The sequence below is a fragment of the Trachurus japonicus genome, chromosome 12 (genome assembly GCF_045865225.1).
Source record: "Trachurus japonicus isolate A0001 chromosome 12, Traja_1.0".
Classification (NCBI taxonomy): Eukaryota; Metazoa; Chordata; class Actinopteri; order Carangiformes; family Carangidae; genus Trachurus; species Trachurus japonicus.
Genome location: NC_140918.1, coordinates 17,155,087 through 17,174,149, shown reverse-complemented (window position 1 = coordinate 17,174,149; position 19,063 = coordinate 17,155,087). Strand labels below are relative to the sequence as shown.

The following is a 19,063-nucleotide window of genomic DNA, read 5'->3' as shown; positions in this document are numbered from 1 at the left end:
CTGCTCCTCTCCCCTATGACCACCACCTCCCAGGCTGTGGGGGGGCTATCCTTAAAGCCAAAAAACCTACACACACAAACAGGCATACACAGAAATGCAAGTGTCTGTGTGGGGTTAGCCAGCGGCACAAAGACAGTGTGAGAGCATTTGACAGAAATAGTTCAGAATTCATATCTGCTGCAGAGTGTTTGTCTGAGCAAACTCACAGACAGAGGTAACTGATACCACAATACAGTAGGGCTCCAGTAGCATAGTAGCATGTTGTCTTAACATGTGCATCTGAATGGCAACCATTGGTTATATTCAGAAATAATACATTTAAAGCTTCATTCCAGGGTATTAAAACTTGTTTTCTTTCTTTAATTTCTTCCTTCAACGGTAAATTATCACCAAAGAACGTCCATGAATGTTTACAACATTTTAGTTACCAGGGTTACCAACTTAATTGTGTCATTTCCTCTTGGTATTATGAACAACATTTTGAATCCACTGACCTCGGGTTTAAAACTAAAACGCTGCGTTTGAGACAGTTTAGAACTTGGAATCTCCTAGTTGAAAACTCTGATTTCCAGCTTCAAAGAATTTGAGACACACCACACCAGAATAACCAAAAACATGGCGGACTGGGACAAACTTTGCATTCAAAGTGCTTCACTTAAGGGCAAACAATTTAAAAAAGAAACATTTTTAAATAATGAAATTTCAAACTGAAGAGAAATAACAACATTCACTGTGTCCCACAATATCAGTATTATCTGTAACTGTAAGTAAATACTAACGTTTTAACGTATTTTGGCATTTGAAAAAGCTTTATACCTAATCAGTGTTTTACCATTGATGATGCTTGACTGCATGCAGATTGTTGTGTGACGCCAGACAACTGATTCTAGAAGAAGTCGGGGTAGATTTTTTTCTCCAACTTTCCTGAATGGGAGCTCAGACATGTTGTGGCGTTCACTTGCACTTTTTCAAGTAGGAGGTCGGAAAAACCCAATTCCAAGTTGTCTCGAATCCAGCATAGACCAAAGTTTTGTAATGCTAGCCAACGTTAGCAGTAACAGTAACAAAGAGAAACCTTGATTCAGGAACAGTTTTCATCCCTTTATTCGTCAAGAGCTGTCTCCAGCAATGAGTCTAATTTGTTCTCCCTCTGTGTCTTTCTTTTCATCTACTGAAGGTTGCACCAGGCTACTAGTTAGCCCCAGCCCAGTAGCCTAAACCCATCTGATACAGGGCCACTGTAGCAGCCAGTCTGAAGAGGTGTGCTGCTGAGAGGACATGTTCTAACCTTGTGTCTGGCACAAAGGAGCTCTTGGCAAGACTAGTGAGTAAACAATTGTTAATGCAAACAACTGTAGCTGTAGCAATACCAAAACTTACAAGTAGCTCTTTTAGAAGTCCATATGAAAAGAGACTACATGTAGAAACTGTTTCCTATCTCCTCTGTGGATTATGTACTTACCGCTAAATTGCTTTCTTATCTTTGCCACTGTCTCTCTCGGGATGACATTTCATTTTTTTTTCTATCTCTACATCTGTTTGTCATTTTGGTGGTTTTGTTCTGTGGCTGCCAACTCCTCTATTTTGAGTTTGCCTGTTTGTGTCCAACCATGTGTATCCGTCTATTACAGTAATCTGTCACTTTCTGTATATTTGTTTCTTCTCTGTGTGCATGCTTTTTTTTCCTTCAGACTGTCCCACTGCAAGTTCTTAGCTTCGCAAGCAGTCTTTAATATTTTTAGTTAGAGAGTCATTGATTGGTTCTGCCTGGCCAATCTGGAGAGAGGATCAATCAATGAGATGGATGATAACAACAACTTATTCAGTTCAGCCTTATTCAGCCTATTCAGAAAGCCCATTCTGTTTAAAATCATAATTTTATATTTTACCAAACATCCAATATTACAGAAGAATTAAAGACATAATGGGGCAGTTCATGACAATTCCTCGAACAGGAAGTACAGTTACCCACTGCTGCCACAATCGCCTGTGGGTGCAGGTGCTCTCTCCGTGGCCGCTGAGCCACACCAGTTAATTACTACCACTCGAGTGTGTCAAGAGGAGGGAAGAAAAACTGCTGCTGTTGGCAGAAATAAAGATTGAGTGACTTTTTAAACTTTTAAACTTGATTTCACCTCGAAATAGAATGAAGTTTTTAGTAAGAGTTCATCCAGAGACCTAGAATAAACAAACAAGCAAAGACCCACACAAACACAAGCACCATCATTATGCACAGATCACTGGTGCCAGGCTAGCACATGGTTGTGGCATTACTTGAGCGTGTAATACACTGCAACTGTGACTGAGGCGTAAATTTGTGGTGTTCATGGTTTGTTTGTGTTGATGTGTGTGTGTGTGTGTGTATCTACCAAGACTTGATGGTCTTGGATCTCCGAAATAGGCTAGTCACATCCATTTTTTTTACATTAGGTGACATTATCCCTCTGATTCTCTTTCGTTAAGATTCATGGGCATACTGTGTAATCGTCAGCCAACGAATTCACAGTCTGTGTACTGTATGTGTTTGTGTGTGGGTGTGTGGTGTAATTGACACAATGTGGTTTGCATTCCTGATGAACAGCAGTGACCATTACAAGAGAAAACATGATTAAAACAATCAGAAAGATGGGGAACATCTCCCAGTTGGTGTCTGCAAGCTGTCATGTTACCTTCATCTGTCTTCAAGCCTTCTTTTCAATGACACTAAATAATTACACACTCAGCCCTCACAGCTGCTGGACCGAGTACTCGACATAATCTGTTCACCACACTGGGCCGATAAAGTCATTCTGATTTTTATTTTTATTTTTTTCTACAAAAATATTTTACATTAGAAAACACAGCTTAAAATATACACAGCCCACTTGGTTATGCAATACCTGCAGAACCGTTCAACTCAAATATATCAGTCTATAGGTAAATATATCTTTACAGCAAGAATAAATCCAGGGGCCATGTTGTGACTCTTGTCTTCAGAAGGAGCGTGGGGGAGGTGAGGGAAATTGTCCGACAGTCACAAAAAGGCTCTATGAACTCTATAACCTGATCAAAGTAATGCAAAATAAACAAGAATATTATTTCATCTGAATCTGACACAAAATATACAACGAAACTGAAGAAGAGGGAATGCGACTGACCCGGAGGTGAAAATAATAAACCCATGGAAATATGTTTGTGAGCAGGAGGTTCCTCACTTCGGAGTGGAGTTGAGGGATTTAGGCGAGGAAACCGGTGCTGAGTTCATCCACCTACTCATCCGTGCATCTGTCTAGCTCTCTCAGTAAGAAGTTTTCACACTGTCTGCAAGAGTCGGTGCCAAGACATTCATGCTTATCACAAGCACTTAAGTCGAGCTGGGTCTGACCTTACATTAAACCTGGATGGATATGGGTGATTCCCGGGGGTTTATTAACAGTCAGCTCCCCAGTTTATAAAAAGCATTCTCTCACTTCCCTGTGGTGCTATTACTGCAATGCACAAACTTCTGGCGTATTTACTCACCAACAGAGGTGAGCCAAAATTGTCCCAATGAGTTCTGAGGATTATCGAAAGCAATACTGATATTGTTTTTGCACACAGGCACATTATCGTGAGGATTATCCAAGAGCCCAGTTTCCATCCACCTCTCAAGGGAAAGACAAAACATGATCTGCACAGCTAGATACCACCACAGGAATGTGTGAAACAGGTTTTTTGTACTCTTCAACTAATTTTGTACTAATTTTGGTGAAATGACCTTGTAATAAAGCTTCTGCTGTAATTTTATAAAATAGGCAACAATGTGTGTGTTGGCTTGTTGTTCACCTTCGCACCTTCCAACAACTCAGGGTGCCTTTCATCTGCCATCTCGTACATGAACCTTTGCTGCTGTAAACTTGCTGCTTATAAGGAGAAATTACCACTTTCCCTCTTCATTACAGAGATGAGGCAGTTTGACCATTCGATAACAACTCTGTAAAGCATTGTGAGTGGGTTGATGCCTATAAGGACTACATAAGTTGGCTGTGCCCACCAAATGACACGTAAAATAAATAACAGCAAAATTAGAGCAGAAAAGATACCAAATTATATAATAAAAACTAAATATTCCAGTTGTCTGTTTTACTTAGTGTCCACTGGCCCTCCACCAGTCAGCTCAGGAACTTTGTCCCATGCTTTGGCATCATAGCAGTTCAGAGTGGAGGGCCAGCGAGAGCGTCCAGAGTGGTGGCAGCAGCCAGAGGGGAGATGGGGAAAGGCGGACGCCCAAAGGCGAGGCGGTGTCAGAGGTGCAGGAACACACCTCGTATCCGTTCTCTGCGTGGTCTGGGCGGTAGTGCCCGTTGACTCTCGTCTCCGTGCTTTTGGGCTCTGTGTTCGGAGAGTCCGACTGCATCTCGGTGCACAGCAGCCAGTCCTTAGCGATGAGGCGGGGGAATCCCTGCTCCACCTCCATGTCGCTGCCGGGCACTCGCCAGTACTCTTTCCCCTTGAAGAAATAGGACGAGCCTTTGGAGGGAGAGGGCAGAGGGATGACATTAGTATCCGCCTGCAACATGGAGCAAGGCCGTATACTCCATTATTCATATAGAATTGTCTGCGCTCTCATTTGAAACACACAACAAGCACGAAACACATAAAACAACACGAGCCTTAATTTCGTGAACCACTGGTCCGATCCAGAGTGGAGAGTGCTTACAGTATGTTTGGTGCTTTCACACCGGTATTACCTCACTGTCTGAGATGCAGTGAAAATAATACTTTGATCGGTATTACTGCGGATATATATCTGAAAAAAAAAAAAAATCATAATTTTTCATTCAACACTGTAACAGTTGTGTTTCACACTCATGAGTTTTGGACAGGAGAGTTCACATCATTTCAAAGAGCAGCATTGATTGTTTCTTCTGTAGCAAAACATTTTAAAATTTTGGACAAATAATAGTTTTCCTAGTTTTTCTCTAACACTCCTCTGTCTGTAGAGAGTAGTATGATCGGTTTAGTGTTGTTTCCTGTAAAAGTTGTATTTTTACCTGTTAACCTCCAGCTACACTCTCCTGACTGAAGGAGACTACCCAGTCTCCAGAAAAAAAACAATTTCACAAAACAGCACTTTGCTCAATGTGATTACATAAAAATGGAGCCCTTACTCTATTGACACAAGCTTGGTGTAAAAAAAAGAACATTTGGCTGGTGAAATCCATTCTTTATATGAAAGTAAAATCTAATCTGGCACAGACCAGTGTCGCCAGTCACCAGGTTTTTTTTTTTCCTCCTTTTGTTGGTATTGGATGTTTTGGGACTGTGATGATGTAACCAGGGAATCTGATAGATGATGTGATCCAATTTTAAGGTGGCAGATGCAGCCTGTATAAACTTGGATCTTGTGCAGAGAAGCTGGGTTGTAGCCAATAACTGCTAGTGATAGCTGCAAGATTGAGCACCCACATTGGAGAAGACTGAATAATTGAAAAGCAGCAGCCTCAGCATGCACAAACAATCCCTGAAATAGACTCTTTGGATAGTTGGTGTATTTTGTTTTACAGATTAGAATAACATAATTGGTAAGACCATAACCAAAGTCATAATATGTTTATATGTAACTATATGTAACCTTATGCCAGTCCTACACAGGACAAAATGTCATTGAAACAGCAATAAAAACATAATTTATGAATGATCAATTGTGCAATAAAATAGACATTCATTAAAAAAAAGTATAAATAAGAAAAGAAATGTAATAAATAAAATTAAAAAATTTGCAAATCAGTGTATTAATGTTTTAGGAATCCATATATGATATGACTACAAATACCTAAGTAATTAACTGACAATTGGCTGCCGTAGGCTGATGCGTAACATTGATGTGGGAACTGGTGCTGAAGTTGATGTTGTCTCCAATGGCACAACACTCATCATTTCACTTGTCAATCAAATGTTGTATATATGTGTTGAATATTTCAAGAGAGTGAAAGCAGAGGTGAAATCTCCTGGTGTACAATTATGCTCTTCTGGGTCCCTGAGCAGCATTAGAAAATATAGTTAAGGTATAGGCCGTGGACGTGGCTGTTCAACCAATCAGAGGGCTTGATACATGCCATCACTAATTTGTCTCCTTGTGCCTCATTTTAACAGCACATGGCCCAAAGTGAAGAGGGTAAAGGGAGAAGCTACATGATAAGGAAATCAAACAGCTAATAGGACATGGGAAAGAAAATTGTGCTCCGACTAAAATCTGGATTCTTTTAACAATTTGATAATGGATTCATTTCATTTGTAAATTCTCATTATAATGCCTCTTCTCATTGCACATTAAATGTAACGTAATTCGTTGTAACAACTTTGCAGTTTAGTTGATTAATTTAAAGATGAATTCATATAATTATAAACAAATTGAACACAAATGTCCATTTCGATGAGACAGTGAATAAAACCAGCCAGAATTACATAGATAAAAGGGTTTATACTGCACATGCATCAGAATGAATGTAATTTTGCAGGGTCTCTGTGGGGGTGTTTGGCAGCACAGATCACAGCGATCGTGACACTGTAATTGCACTGTGCCACTCGATCATTACTGGCCCACCCCCATCCCCCAACCCCCCCCTGAGCCTGCCCTTTCACTTTAGGATACTTAAGTTAATTGGAGTAACCAGAATACCAAATAGGAACTGGCAAGATAAAAAAAAAAAACAACTACAGCCTTAGGCTTCTATAAAATACCACTTTGTGGGAACAGTCCTTCAACTGCATTGTGTGTCATTGTGAAAAATAGGTTCACTGTCCAACACAAGTGATAAAACAACAGTCCTTTTTGTGCTTTAAAGGGACAACGAGGAGTTTTGGAAAAGCGAAGCGTTTTCACACTACATTTATGAGCCTCCGCGCGCACCGTGAAATTCTTTGACCGGCGCAAGACAGACTCATGTTTTCATTCATCAAGAATTAAAGTCAGAGGTTCAAAGACGTTCATATACTGTCGTAGTTCCGACCATAAACGGCGATTCGGCGGCGTTATTCTCATGACTCGCCACAAAACCGAAAGTAAAGAAATGCTGGTCGGCTCGACCAGCATTTCCGCCACCACTAATAATAACAAAATAACGATAGAGACAAAACAATATATTTATCTAAAATGGGCCTATTAACAAGTGTGGGTAGCGGAGATTCATCCACATTAACGTGAGACTTTTTTAATAACCAAATAGAAACCTCTCGTTGTCCCTTTAAGTGCTTGACACAAAGAAATCTATAAAAATCTTATTTTGTTGATATCAGGGGTTTGTGCGCATGTGCGAGATTTGCTGCGTTGTAAATCATTAGATTATGTAAACAACTGCATTGCAAATGCATTTTTCTCCGAACAACTTTTTTCATGCCGTGGCTTCAGGACACTTGGGTCAGTACCGACGAGCAGTATGGAGGTATTTGGATGTATCATAGTGTGTGTTTTGGACAATTCAAAAGTGAGCACTATCCGCCGCCATTATGAAAATCTGTTGGTAGCTGAACCCCCCCTGGAACTCCAAAAGCGTTTTGATAACTCTGAAAGTTCTCCAAACCCTTTGTTGGCCATGACGGTGAGTAGAAAATTGGTGAATTATCGATTTTGGGTGAAGTATCCCTTTAACTGACCAATTCCATTTCCATGTTTTTTCATATTACATGTTGCAAACTTTTCTTGTTTGTATACAATATGTATTGCACGTCTACCCGTCCTATAGGTGAGGGATCCCTCCTCTGTCGCTCACCCTAAAGTTTAACCTGTTTTGTCCCTGTTAAGAGTTTTCTCCATAGTCTATGTGAAGAGCAGAGGATGTTGTTATAATGCTATGTAAAGCACTTCAAGATAAACTGCAAAAATGGGCTATATACAAATAAACTTGCCTTGCCTAGAGTACATGTCTTTGGACTGTGCAGGGAGCTGGAGAACATACTCCACAGAGAAAGGCCCCAGACGCAGGGATCAAACCAAGAACCTTCTTGAACCTTCTTGCTGGCAGGTGACAGTGCTAACCACTGCTTAAGCACAATACTTAATGGGAATGATTACAAGAGTGAAAACCAGAACATCATCTGCATCCTCAACCAAGCCCACTGATTCCCACTAAAATCAGTCAAAACAGTCACAGCAGTCAAACAAGAATAAACTGTACGTTTATTGCAGACTATTTTACTGAGTTAAACATTTGGTGTCTAGGTTTTGAAGCGCTTGTTAAAAGGTTTAATTCACTGGTTAGTGGTCACACTGTTGAGGTGATTGACTGGCTTGTTTTGACACCTGTGATCATGGTTGTGATCGTTTTAGAAAGGTCTGCATGGTGATTTTGTGTTATGAGAAATACATGAGCTGTTGTTGAGAAGTGCATGAAGAGTTGAGAGAGTGAGTGACGTTTCTGGCGTGTGAAATGCATCAAAGCGATTGAGATAAACTGTAACACCAGTGTTAGCTCTGTCAGACTTTAGCTACACAGGATATTGTTATGCTAGTAGGATCAATTCATTGTTGGTTGTGGTCATTTTAGGGGATTTGCTGACAATAAGTCAACAAAAGATATCATCAGCCTTTACCTTCTCTCTTCTCGAAACTCTATTAACTGTAGCTGGAGAAATGTCTGTTTCAGGTGGTTTACTCATTTCCTGCAAACACCGCCGTAGTAAAAAAAACAACTCAGTTCAGTTTAAGTTCATCCTCATTTTAATAAAAAGGACAGACGGCCCTCGAAATACCTACACTCTAAAATTCCTAATGAAAAACAAAAAGCAAAAACCTGGATTCACTTCCTGAGTACGGCAACAGAGGTTATAGCTTCGACTCTGCTGATGTGACACAACTGATATGTGAACTTCCTCTACAGGTAAAGATAATATTCATGCCTGAGAAATTTCATTTTCCTCCTTATGACTAAAAGGCTTAACTATTCTTGGACGCCATACTGATGTCAGCAGCTATGATTATTGTCGCCATTAGAGCTACATTAATACCCTTAATGCTTCTTTTTTCCCTCCACAGCAACCATTCGCTATGGTTTTACTACCTTCTCTGCCTCTCTGTGATTTCTCTATTTGTCCTCAGAGTCAAGCCATCTATCTTTCCAACATCTCCTACTTTTCTATCGTTGTCTTTATTATCTTTATCCTCAGGTGTCCCCATACCGTATCTCCTCTTGTCTGGATTCACCTTCGCTAGCTCTTTTCTCCCATCCCTCCCACTCTTTCTGATCTATTTTCATAACGAGGTGTTGCTGTATCTTCTCTCTTCTTCTTGCTGTCATATCACTCTTTTTCTCTCCCTCTGTCTGTTTCTATCTCTTTTCTTTCTCTATTCATCCTGAGCTGGTGAAACAAAAAGAGACCAGGCTTTGATGTGGCTCCAGTTCCCAGGCCCCATGGTCTTTCTATGCGCACAAGTGCATGTAGGTTTCCAAGTTTACCCTTCCAGGCACTGTGGTGATAATGGCCGGGGGTGAAGCAGAGTGGGGACTGTGCAATTGGCCTCATCTCTCTCTCTCTCTCTCTCACACACACACACACACACACACACACAAAGAAATGTGTGCACGCATGGATATACACCCATGTGCGTGCACACATCAAAGAGCTTGGAGCAGGACCTCCGAGTCTACAAGCTCAGAAGACAGAACACAAACCACTAAACACCTGACAGGGAAAGAGCTTCCTTGTATTCACATGCTGCAGGGAGGGATTAGGGACATCCTGGCTCCCACTGAGAGTGGTCTCGAATATCAGCACTCTATGGTTGTTTTTTTTAAGGGGTATTTTTTAAATCTAGCACCACCCTGGGCCAAATACACACAAACACACATACACATACACATACAGGCCAGTCTAGTCCAGTACAAGAGAGATGCTGCACAAATTTCCTCAAACAAATGCCATTTGAGTACTTTACACCTCTTGCAAACGTGATCAGATGAGTTGACGTGTCGATGGAAGCAGGCGGTGTGACCTTGACACTCAGCTGTTACAGTGGAGCTGCTCATTGTGATTACACTGGGCCTGCTCCAAGGTTTGACTGTGTTTGACTGTGTGAATGTGGAGCAGAGTGTTGGCAGAGACGACCGTGTGTGCTACGTCAAAATAACAGATAAAGGTTAAAAAAAAATATTTTGACATATGAAAAAAAACAATCAAATGCAAATGTGCCTCTAATCTGCATACTGCAGCTATGGCAACAACCAGGGACTGCCAAAATACAATAAACTCAAATAAATAAAAAAAAATTGAATGATATAAGAGAATGTACGGTAAGAATGACCATAATATGGAATATTTTCTCTCAGACAGGATGTTTTATCTACCGGCAACAGAAGTCAATTCAAACTAATAAATAAATTCAAACTATTGTCACAAGTATTAATACTAGCAAACATATGTTAATGCATACTTTTTTGACAGCAAATGTAAAATACCACTGATGAAATCATAAAATTCTAAAAGCCATATTAAATGTATGTTTCATTCATGTTGCATGTTTGCCATCTCTGAAAATAATAAAGAAGTTGCTGATAAACAAGAGTACTCAAAAAAGTGGTGCAAAACCCTGAATAAAAACAATAATATCATATCAATCATATATAAGGTAAATTACTATCTTTGTCACCACCTATTAAGGTAAAATTGAGGTAATGTCACCAGTTATTACTTGAAACATTGTACTTTAAGTGAGTATAATACAGAATATTGAACCCAGTGAAAATCTGACCTGATTATATTGCTGGATAAAAGGTAAAGAGGTAAGCAGAGTTCATACTGTGAGCATGGACAGCTGTACCAAATTTGTTTGCAATTAAACAAATCTCAAAACCACAATGCCAACGTCATGACAGCGCAAGAGAAAAATTCATGGGATCAATAAAAGGCTTTAGGATACATCATCTTGGTGTCATGGTTTGTCTCATTTCCTGTTGTATTTTGAAGTTCAGTGTCCTGTCTTCTTCCTGTGTGCTCCTTGCTATGGTTACCCTCATGTGTCTCACCTGCGTGTGATTGTATCACCTGTGTCTCGCCTCCTGTCTGGTTTGCATTTGGGTTTTTCAGCTAATCAGAAATGTATTTTGGATTAAGGTGCTGTCTGTAACAAATATTACGGTAATCCATCCAATATTTGTTCAGTAATGTCAATAAAAAAACAAGAATATCAACCCCACAGTATCACGCTAAAGCAAAAGTCAAGGGGTCACCTAAAAAAATGTAAAAAGTCATGTGCAGTCAATTGTCAGGCTCACATTTCAACCCCTAAAGTCATGCCACTAGTATGGCTTTAACTACAATGTTTTACTACTCCTTGAAAGTTGCCTCAGAGTAATCATTTGAGCCTGTAAGACTTTATTCAAGGCTTGAAGCTGCATGTTTGCTAACTTGCATAATTGTTCCATCCTTGTCTCATATTCTCATATATTCTGTCTTAGTTCATACTTCTCTGAGGATTTCCTCTGAGAAGGATATTGCACGGTCTTGCCTTAGGCCCCAGAAATACCAGAGATACCAGTGGTATCTGATAACTCTGGTGGGCTGTTTCATCTCTATTTTTCTCTGAGAAATATAATAAATTATCGCTGGAAGAAACAGACAGTGGTGATTCATCATCTCTGCATCGAATGTAATCAATCAGAATGTCTTTATGATCAATTTTTAATCAAGATAGAGGAGGTCAAAATATCTCCCTGGCTTCTTTCTACACACCTTCTCACTCAATGTGATGGATCACTTTTGGTGATAAAGTCATGATCATTTATTTTGTGAAATATCCAAAAAGTAGCAAGACAACTTTATTAATCTTCAGAAGTTCTTTGAAGAAGTTTTGTTTTTATATAGAGAAATTCCAAAAGACTGCTTTTGTATTAGTCTATAAACTTACCATTTTCACATCTATGGGCTCAAGTGTTAAACCCCGTCCTTGCTCAATTGCAGCAGTGGGTATGATTGTCAAATTGTCTGTTTTGGATAATCAAGAAATTGAGTTGGATACTGTTAAATGGTCTGTTATTTTTTTTAAAGCATGCTGGCAACTTCAACCCCCAAACAAGGCTTTCAATGTCAACCTTCAGTCTCAAACTGAAGAGTGAAACAATGTCGTGAGACTGTGTATGTCAGTAAATTAAAGGACCTAGTTTTCAACATCGGGTCTCTTTTGGGTTGTCTTTTGATTTGTTTTTGTTTTTTTACAAAACTAAAACCACTGAAAGGACGACATCTCCCAACATTTCTGGAAGTATACATGGGCATATCTGAGAAGAGGCTAGATGAAGGTTTCTATGTTTCTAGAGGATACAACTAATCATCTTTCAGTGCTGTGCCAAGCATTGCTATGGACACTGATGAACATAGAAAGTGTTGGTTTTTTAGGCTCCTTACCGTCAGACCACCTCATGGCGTCGTCCAGCTGTGGCGGCAACCCCTTCCAGAGCGTGCTGTCTTTAGGGTAGCCCAGGTCCATACGCCTCAGGTGGTCGTCGTAGCGCCAGTAGCGGCTGTCCTTGAAGAAGTAGGTTTTATCGTTGTGGAGCCAAACAAAAGCTGCATCGACGCCTTCCAAGGGTAGGCCAAAGTCACTGATTGGACGAGGGTAACCTTCCTCCACGATATTGTCTTTAAACACCCAGTACTTTAGACCTGAAGAGAGTGGATGCGGAAAACCTACAGTTATAAACATCATTCACAGGAGACAGTGTATCCATTTTAGATGATACATTTAAAAAGATGAGAGGCATATTTGTATAAGGACACTCTTGAAATAAACATAAAAGATTTACACAAATTTTTGATATGCAGCCAGAGACGAACGTTCCCTGCCTGGAAAGCTGTTTTGAATTTCATCAAATTGTGCCCTTGTTTCTGCACCTCTGTTTTTTTATTTATTTATAAATTGCATTTGTACCTTTTCTGCCAAATGGCACACACAGAAAAATGTGCCAGTTTCCTTCAGAGTAGCAGCCACATTGTAAGGGAGCTGTGAACTGTCTCTTTTCATCAGGCCTCTTTATAGTGAGAATGAATCACATTTTAAAAAGTCAGTGGGTCGTCAGCAGTTTTTGGGAAAATGTTCTGGATGCACTGTATATGCTTCTCTATGCGTATTTGAACCATTATATTTATTTAAACTCATTTCATCATTAACCTGTGACAGAAGCATAAGGAAACATATCAAAACATCAAACCATAACACTATTGAACCAGACTAAACCATCGTTCCAAGCCTTGACTGCGTATTGGACTGAAGATTTCTTATTTTTTGTTGCTGTACCTTTGAAAAAGACTATTTTGTGGTCTCCAGGTCTCTCATAGACAGCGTCTACGCCGTCCAGGTTTGTTGGGAGGCCCCTCCAGAAGCGATGGATCTGAGCCGGACGCAGAGACACCAGGTGCTTCTCTCGAGTCAGTCGCCAGAAGTATTTACCTATGAGGGGGAAAAAAAGACGGATTTGAGTCAAGAGGAGCAGCGATATTCAGGTTGCTGCTGACGACTGATAAAGGGTCTAGTGGCTTTTTTATCCGTTGCCTGAAGGGGAAACTTAAAACAGCGCAAGAGCATATTAATATGATGAGGACTTAGATGGTTCATACTGTCATTGGGCTGTTTGTGTATATAGGCATTTTAATGAAGTTTTATAAGAGGGTAGCCCTTTGAGATGAATCATCTCGTCTTCCTGGGGATCCTGAACACAGACACATACAGGCACAAATACAGTCCATGAGACACACAACACAGAACATACACGTTCAAAGCCACTTTCTATCCCACCAGCCCTTAACCCATCATAAGAACAAACAACCAGAGGCAATCATCAGCGATATCAAAAATAAAAACATACATTAGGCCTAAAGCAGAAGTAAGCGATCCGGTCGTTTTCGCTAATGCTGCGTTCCAGGCAGGCTTTTGAAACCGTAAATTACAGCTTCAAGTCACAACTTACGACTTTGTAGCGTTCCAGGCAACCCACTCGTGTTTCTCCGACCTGTTTTACCGGTGAAAGTCACTATAACGGCCACTCGTAACTTCCGACCCGTGAACTCGTACCAGATCGAACTGGTACAACTTCACAGGTCGGAAAAACACGAGTTACGAGTTTCCTTGAACGCACCATAACAGTCCTTGTCCCTACGTAACCACATTCACGGCGTCCCTTGGCTGCACACACAGCCCTGCATGCCGTTCTCTCTCCTCATTGGATAAAAACTGTAGGATACGATAAATGTTTTCTCCTCGGCTCAGAGCAGAGCAGAGGGACTGACAGACCCGTGTTTTTCGGTCCAAACACTCTATGTAAGTGATTGCTGTCGGAAGATATAACTATTTAAGACTTATATTAACACAAATATATCACTTACTTCTGCTTTAAGGATACAACGGGTAAATTCTGCAATCAATAGCAACAACATGTTTGGAGATCTTAAAGAGATGTAACCGATGGACGGATGTAACAGATGTGACCGATCTAACATAGGATGTTAAGTTGTTAGGAGCTTTGCATTTGAATGCACGTCTACTATTTCTTTGGAAACCAAGTGATGTGAGTGTCTGAAGGAGTTTTATGATCTGTATGGAACTAAATATTGTTTTAAGTGGGATGGATAATCGATGTGGCTGGGCACTAACAATGAGCATGTTGTATCTCAATCTCAATCTCATATCAAAGCAGGGACTGTTTCCTTTTGTCAGCAGTTCTCTCATGGTCATATCGACATTCAGCAGAGTTTACCCATGTGCTACGTTTCAGAACATGTTCAAGGCTCAGTGAAAATGAGGGTTTACATTCTTTACAACAAAACAGATTCATGAATGCCAGACAGTATTCTTGTGAAAGACTGGATCAATTGAATGTCTGAAAAGAACAACACTGAAGATACAAAGTGATCTTACCAATGATAGTTTGTGTAATCTCTTGTGACTTATATAGAGGATAGAAAATGGTTTACAAAGCAGTCAGTTAAAGTTCAGGAAACTTTGTTAACACAAGGTATGTGAGCCTGCTTCTTGTTTCTGTTGTCAGTGCGGCTCGGGGTGATCCCTCCGGAGGGGAAAAGCATGAAAGCCTGATGTAATTTTTGGACTGCAGTCTCTCAGCAGGGCTCAACTGGCTCAGTCGGGTGTCTACAGCTAACCCACCCCCCCCCCCCCCCCCCCCCCCCTCTCCTCCCCGCCCGCATCCTCATCCTCTTTCCCTTTCTCTGTCCTTCCTTAATGTGCGTTTCCTCCTCTTACGTCCGCTCATTTAGCTAATTTCTTTTTCTTAAAAAAAAAAAAAAAATTCCCACGCAGCTCTGTAGCTTTGCGTCCAGCTTTATCTCTTTTGTGTTGCTGTACCTTTGAAAAAGAAGGCCTCCCCTCGTATCTGGGCCACAGCATCAAAGTGACTGGAGCATCTGTCTGGAGCATCTCGCGCCAGCCTGAGAGATGTGAAGAAGACAGAAGGAGGGAGGATTATAAAAAGAGAGAAAAAGAACTTCTTGCGCATAACTGGACATTTATAACACTTTAAATCTTTAAATAGCACAGAGCATGTTGTCTCTGAACTCTGATGTTCCCTAACATCTAAAATGACGTATTACATGCGCTATGTATGAAAAAAATGATATGACTGAAAACCATGAATAGATGTTTGCTTTAAATGAGATATGTTTTCATCATCTTCTTTATCCATCCAGATTTTGTTAGCACTTTTTCTTTCGCCCCGCTGTGTCTGGAAAGATGAATCAGTGAGAGCAGGCAAAATAAAGGAGGAGATGCTCTCACGTTGACAGGGTGAGGTCCTTCATTTATCCCCAAGGTTTATAAGTGATTTAAAGCACTGATGTGGCCCGCCTGCCAATGACGAAGCCATTAGCACCACAGGGCTGTGGAGTGGGAGCTCGCCAGGCCTTATATTACCAACAAAGAGCTCTATTAACACCATTCACTGCCTCGTGGTCAGTATCGGTGCTCTTGTCAGGACCTCATCCAGCTTTTTTTTTTTATACATTATGAACCTGATGGAGTCAGTGGGAAATGACTAATAAAGAGAGTGGAGGTCTGAGACTGGAGAGCAAAAGATGGTTAAATATAACGTCACTCCATTACTGTTTCCTGATGTGCGTATGTGTGAATTCATATGCTTGAGTGTTTTTTTTTTTTGCGAAACTAATTTGAATGAAGACATTTAGAGAAGTGTTTTTGGTTGGACCTCTTGGGGACTGCTTTATGATGAATGCTTGGTGGTTTGGGTGTCTGTGCGTGAGAGTGAGTTTGTGTACATTCAAAATACATAAACGGACAAAATTAAGTCTAATTATCCTTTATAATCTAAAGAATACGGTTGATAGACTCCCAAACTTGCTTCGGGGAATTACTTAATTAGACAGACAGGCTCTCGTACTCACTCTCAGCCTCTTAGCTAATTTGCTCTGTTGGCACCACACAGTTTCAGATCAAGGTCCAAAAAAGTGCTTTTACAATAAATGTAAAGTATTCCTGTGTGGATTCATTACCTTGTATCTGAGTGGAGCTAGGAAAAAAGTCAGAAAATTAAAAAACAATCACAATGTAATTATACCGATGCACAGGGAATCCTCATAGAACTCTCTACAATGACATGCAGTACAGTTACACTGCAATAACATCACCTGTGTGAAACCTATTGAATTTATCTTATTGTCTTAACAGCATCGTCACATTTGCATATAAGCTTGAGACTGAGAGAGGAAGTGCGTGATCAAACTGAGGCCATGAGACATATCAAAAAACAGCATGTCCTATAAGATGTGTCCTGAGTCAGCAGTGGAGCAAAGCATCAGTTTTGGTACCAAAATTGTACCGTGCCATTTGATTTTTATTGACACCGCTCTCTCTGGGGCACTCCTGGCAGGCAGTGTCATGTTAAATGGGATTTACAGAGTGAGCGAAGGATGGAAAACATTTGCTTTCACCCAACAAAGCTGCAGCATTGATGATGCAGGGTCACTGCTTTTTATCTGGGCATGAAAGTAGGCTCCCGCAGTTAGAGCCTGAGGGATTGTTGAATAAACTAAAGTGAATGTTTTTTTTTCTTATTTTATGAAGTCTAGTTCTGTAACTTTTTTGCTGCACGTCAAAGTTGCAGGATCTCTATGAATATTTTACTCACAGGACAGTGGTTCTGTTTTCGGGAAGGTCCAGCAGGACAGGAGGCTCAGCCGTCTGGGAGGGGTTGACCGGTCTGTTTGTGTGGGATACCGAGTCCCTGACACCTGGGAGGAAATACATTTCCAAATTACAACACATTATATTCTGCTTCTTTTTCTTCTTAGGTGTTTGCTCTAGTCACGATCTTGTGTAATGTTGTTACTTTCCCATTTTGTCCCATTTGTTCCAGGAATAATTCTTCTCTTTTCTTCTTTTTGTCAGTTTCATCTCTTTCTTCACCTCACTCCACTTCACTCCACTTCAGTTTGATTTAATTCACATGCCCTCACCATTTATTTCTGCACTTCACTCACCTCTTCATGTTTATCATTCTCCTCTCTCACACTGCTATTTCCTGTATCTGGGAATGGTGTGATAAGGTCATGTGCCATAACCAAGTCCAATTAACTCCATCCATATTTTCATTAAATCAATAACCTTGCTCTACAGAACTCATCAGCTGCTTCCAGTGTAAGGAAGGTCTCACTACCTTCAGTTTGCTGAGCTGTCACCAGCGACATACATAATTACAGAAGAGGCTCATGAGTCATGGTCAGAGGAGTAGAGGAAGATTGTGTGTATGCAGATATGGGATTTCACAGGATTGATCAAAGAGGAAGTAGAGGCATCTTCCAGAAATAATGATGAATTATAATAATATATTCTAATTATACCTGCTGCGCAGCTAAGGTCGGGGCCGGACAATTTTAGGCAAAATTAGGCAATTTAAAAGTGAAAGTTCCAAAGCTGTAGCACATTGATTTGTTATGAATTTTCAAAGTTTTGAAATTTAGAGGCGTCTTGTAACGCCACCATGAGGACTATTGTCATGTGTTTCCAAGTGAGGACATCTAGCATTTTGATGTGTCATCATCATCACCCTTGCTGGGGCTTGAACTCACAACCACCAATAACCAGCTCCTAACTCATTGAGCTTATTGGCTGGAAGTGAAGTCTGGTGTGTGGCCTCACAAAGGGACTCAGGTAGCCACCAGCCAGCCAGCAGTTGTCAAGGCAGATTTCAAAAATTGTCAAAATGTCAGAAATACTGTTATTGAAATCTGTTTTTGCTTCATAAGAGAAAATATGATGTTTAAAAATGCCACTCTTACATTGACTGCAGTTGTTCCCATGAAAATTCAATTTTTGAGATATAATTCTGATATTTACCAAACTTCATCAACCATGACTCCAGAATATTGTCAGTTTTTTTAAGGAAGAATTGGATGGTATATGGTTACAGTACTGTTTACAGTCAAATGTTTTAATTCCTGGCAGCTTACGCTGCCCAGTCCCTAATAAAGGCACCCGCTTCATAGTTAAATGACCACTCTATTTTATATTTTGACAGCACGGTTCTCAGTTTTAATCACTGACTGAAACACCAGTTTTGATGTGTGTGTGCTCACTTAATGTTACACTTGAGGCAGATTTATTAATGGAAATTCTAATGAAAATGCAAATAGCTTGATCCCTCCTCCAAAACACAGTCACACACACACAGAGTGAAGGATGGATGTTACTTCATACCGTAGAGCTGCCAGACGCGGACCTTGTCTTCATAGGGTAGGTCGTATTTCAGAGGGTCTCCCACTGGACCCTGGTAGTACGGCCTCATGATGGACTCTATAGCTGAGGTGTGGACCAGGCCGATGGCGTGACCGAACTCATGGACCGCAACTGCAAACAGGTCCATGCCGTGAGAGTCTGATGGAGACAGAGAAAAAAGATAATTCAAGAAAATATGCCAACAAGATGATATCATGATGGGAAACAGTTTAACAGTGAGAAGGCAAAGCACCAAACAGCACAAGCCAAAGGTCAGTGTAGGCGGATCCATAGACCTGCTTCTGACCCTGGTTTAACAAGGACAGACACTGCTCAGCATTAATGTGAGGGGGTGGACATGTGAACATACTGGTA

At 40.6% G+C, this 19,063-nt stretch overlaps 1 protein-coding gene across 1 annotated transcript in view; it reads right to left on the bottom strand.

Moving 5' to 3' along the window:
- Positions 1–2,793: 2,793 nt before the first annotated feature.
- The window catches only part of LOC146977393 (matrix metalloproteinase-17-like), a 65,242-nt gene continuing 48,972 nt past the window's right edge, over positions 2,794–19,063 (bottom strand). The window contains exons 5-10 of the mRNA XM_085793627.1: positions 18,671–18,847; positions 17,103–17,205; positions 15,308–15,390; positions 13,247–13,399; positions 12,358–12,615; positions 2,794–4,488 (exon numbers count right to left, since the gene is read on the bottom strand). Coding sequence (XP_085649753.1) covers positions 4,163–4,488; positions 12,358–12,615; positions 13,247–13,399; positions 15,308–15,390; positions 17,103–17,205; positions 18,671–18,847 — 1,100 coding nt within the window. The 3' untranslated portion in view covers positions 2,794–4,162. The remainder of the gene's footprint in view (positions 4,489–12,357; positions 12,616–13,246; positions 13,400–15,307; positions 15,391–17,102; positions 17,206–18,670; positions 18,848–19,063) is intronic.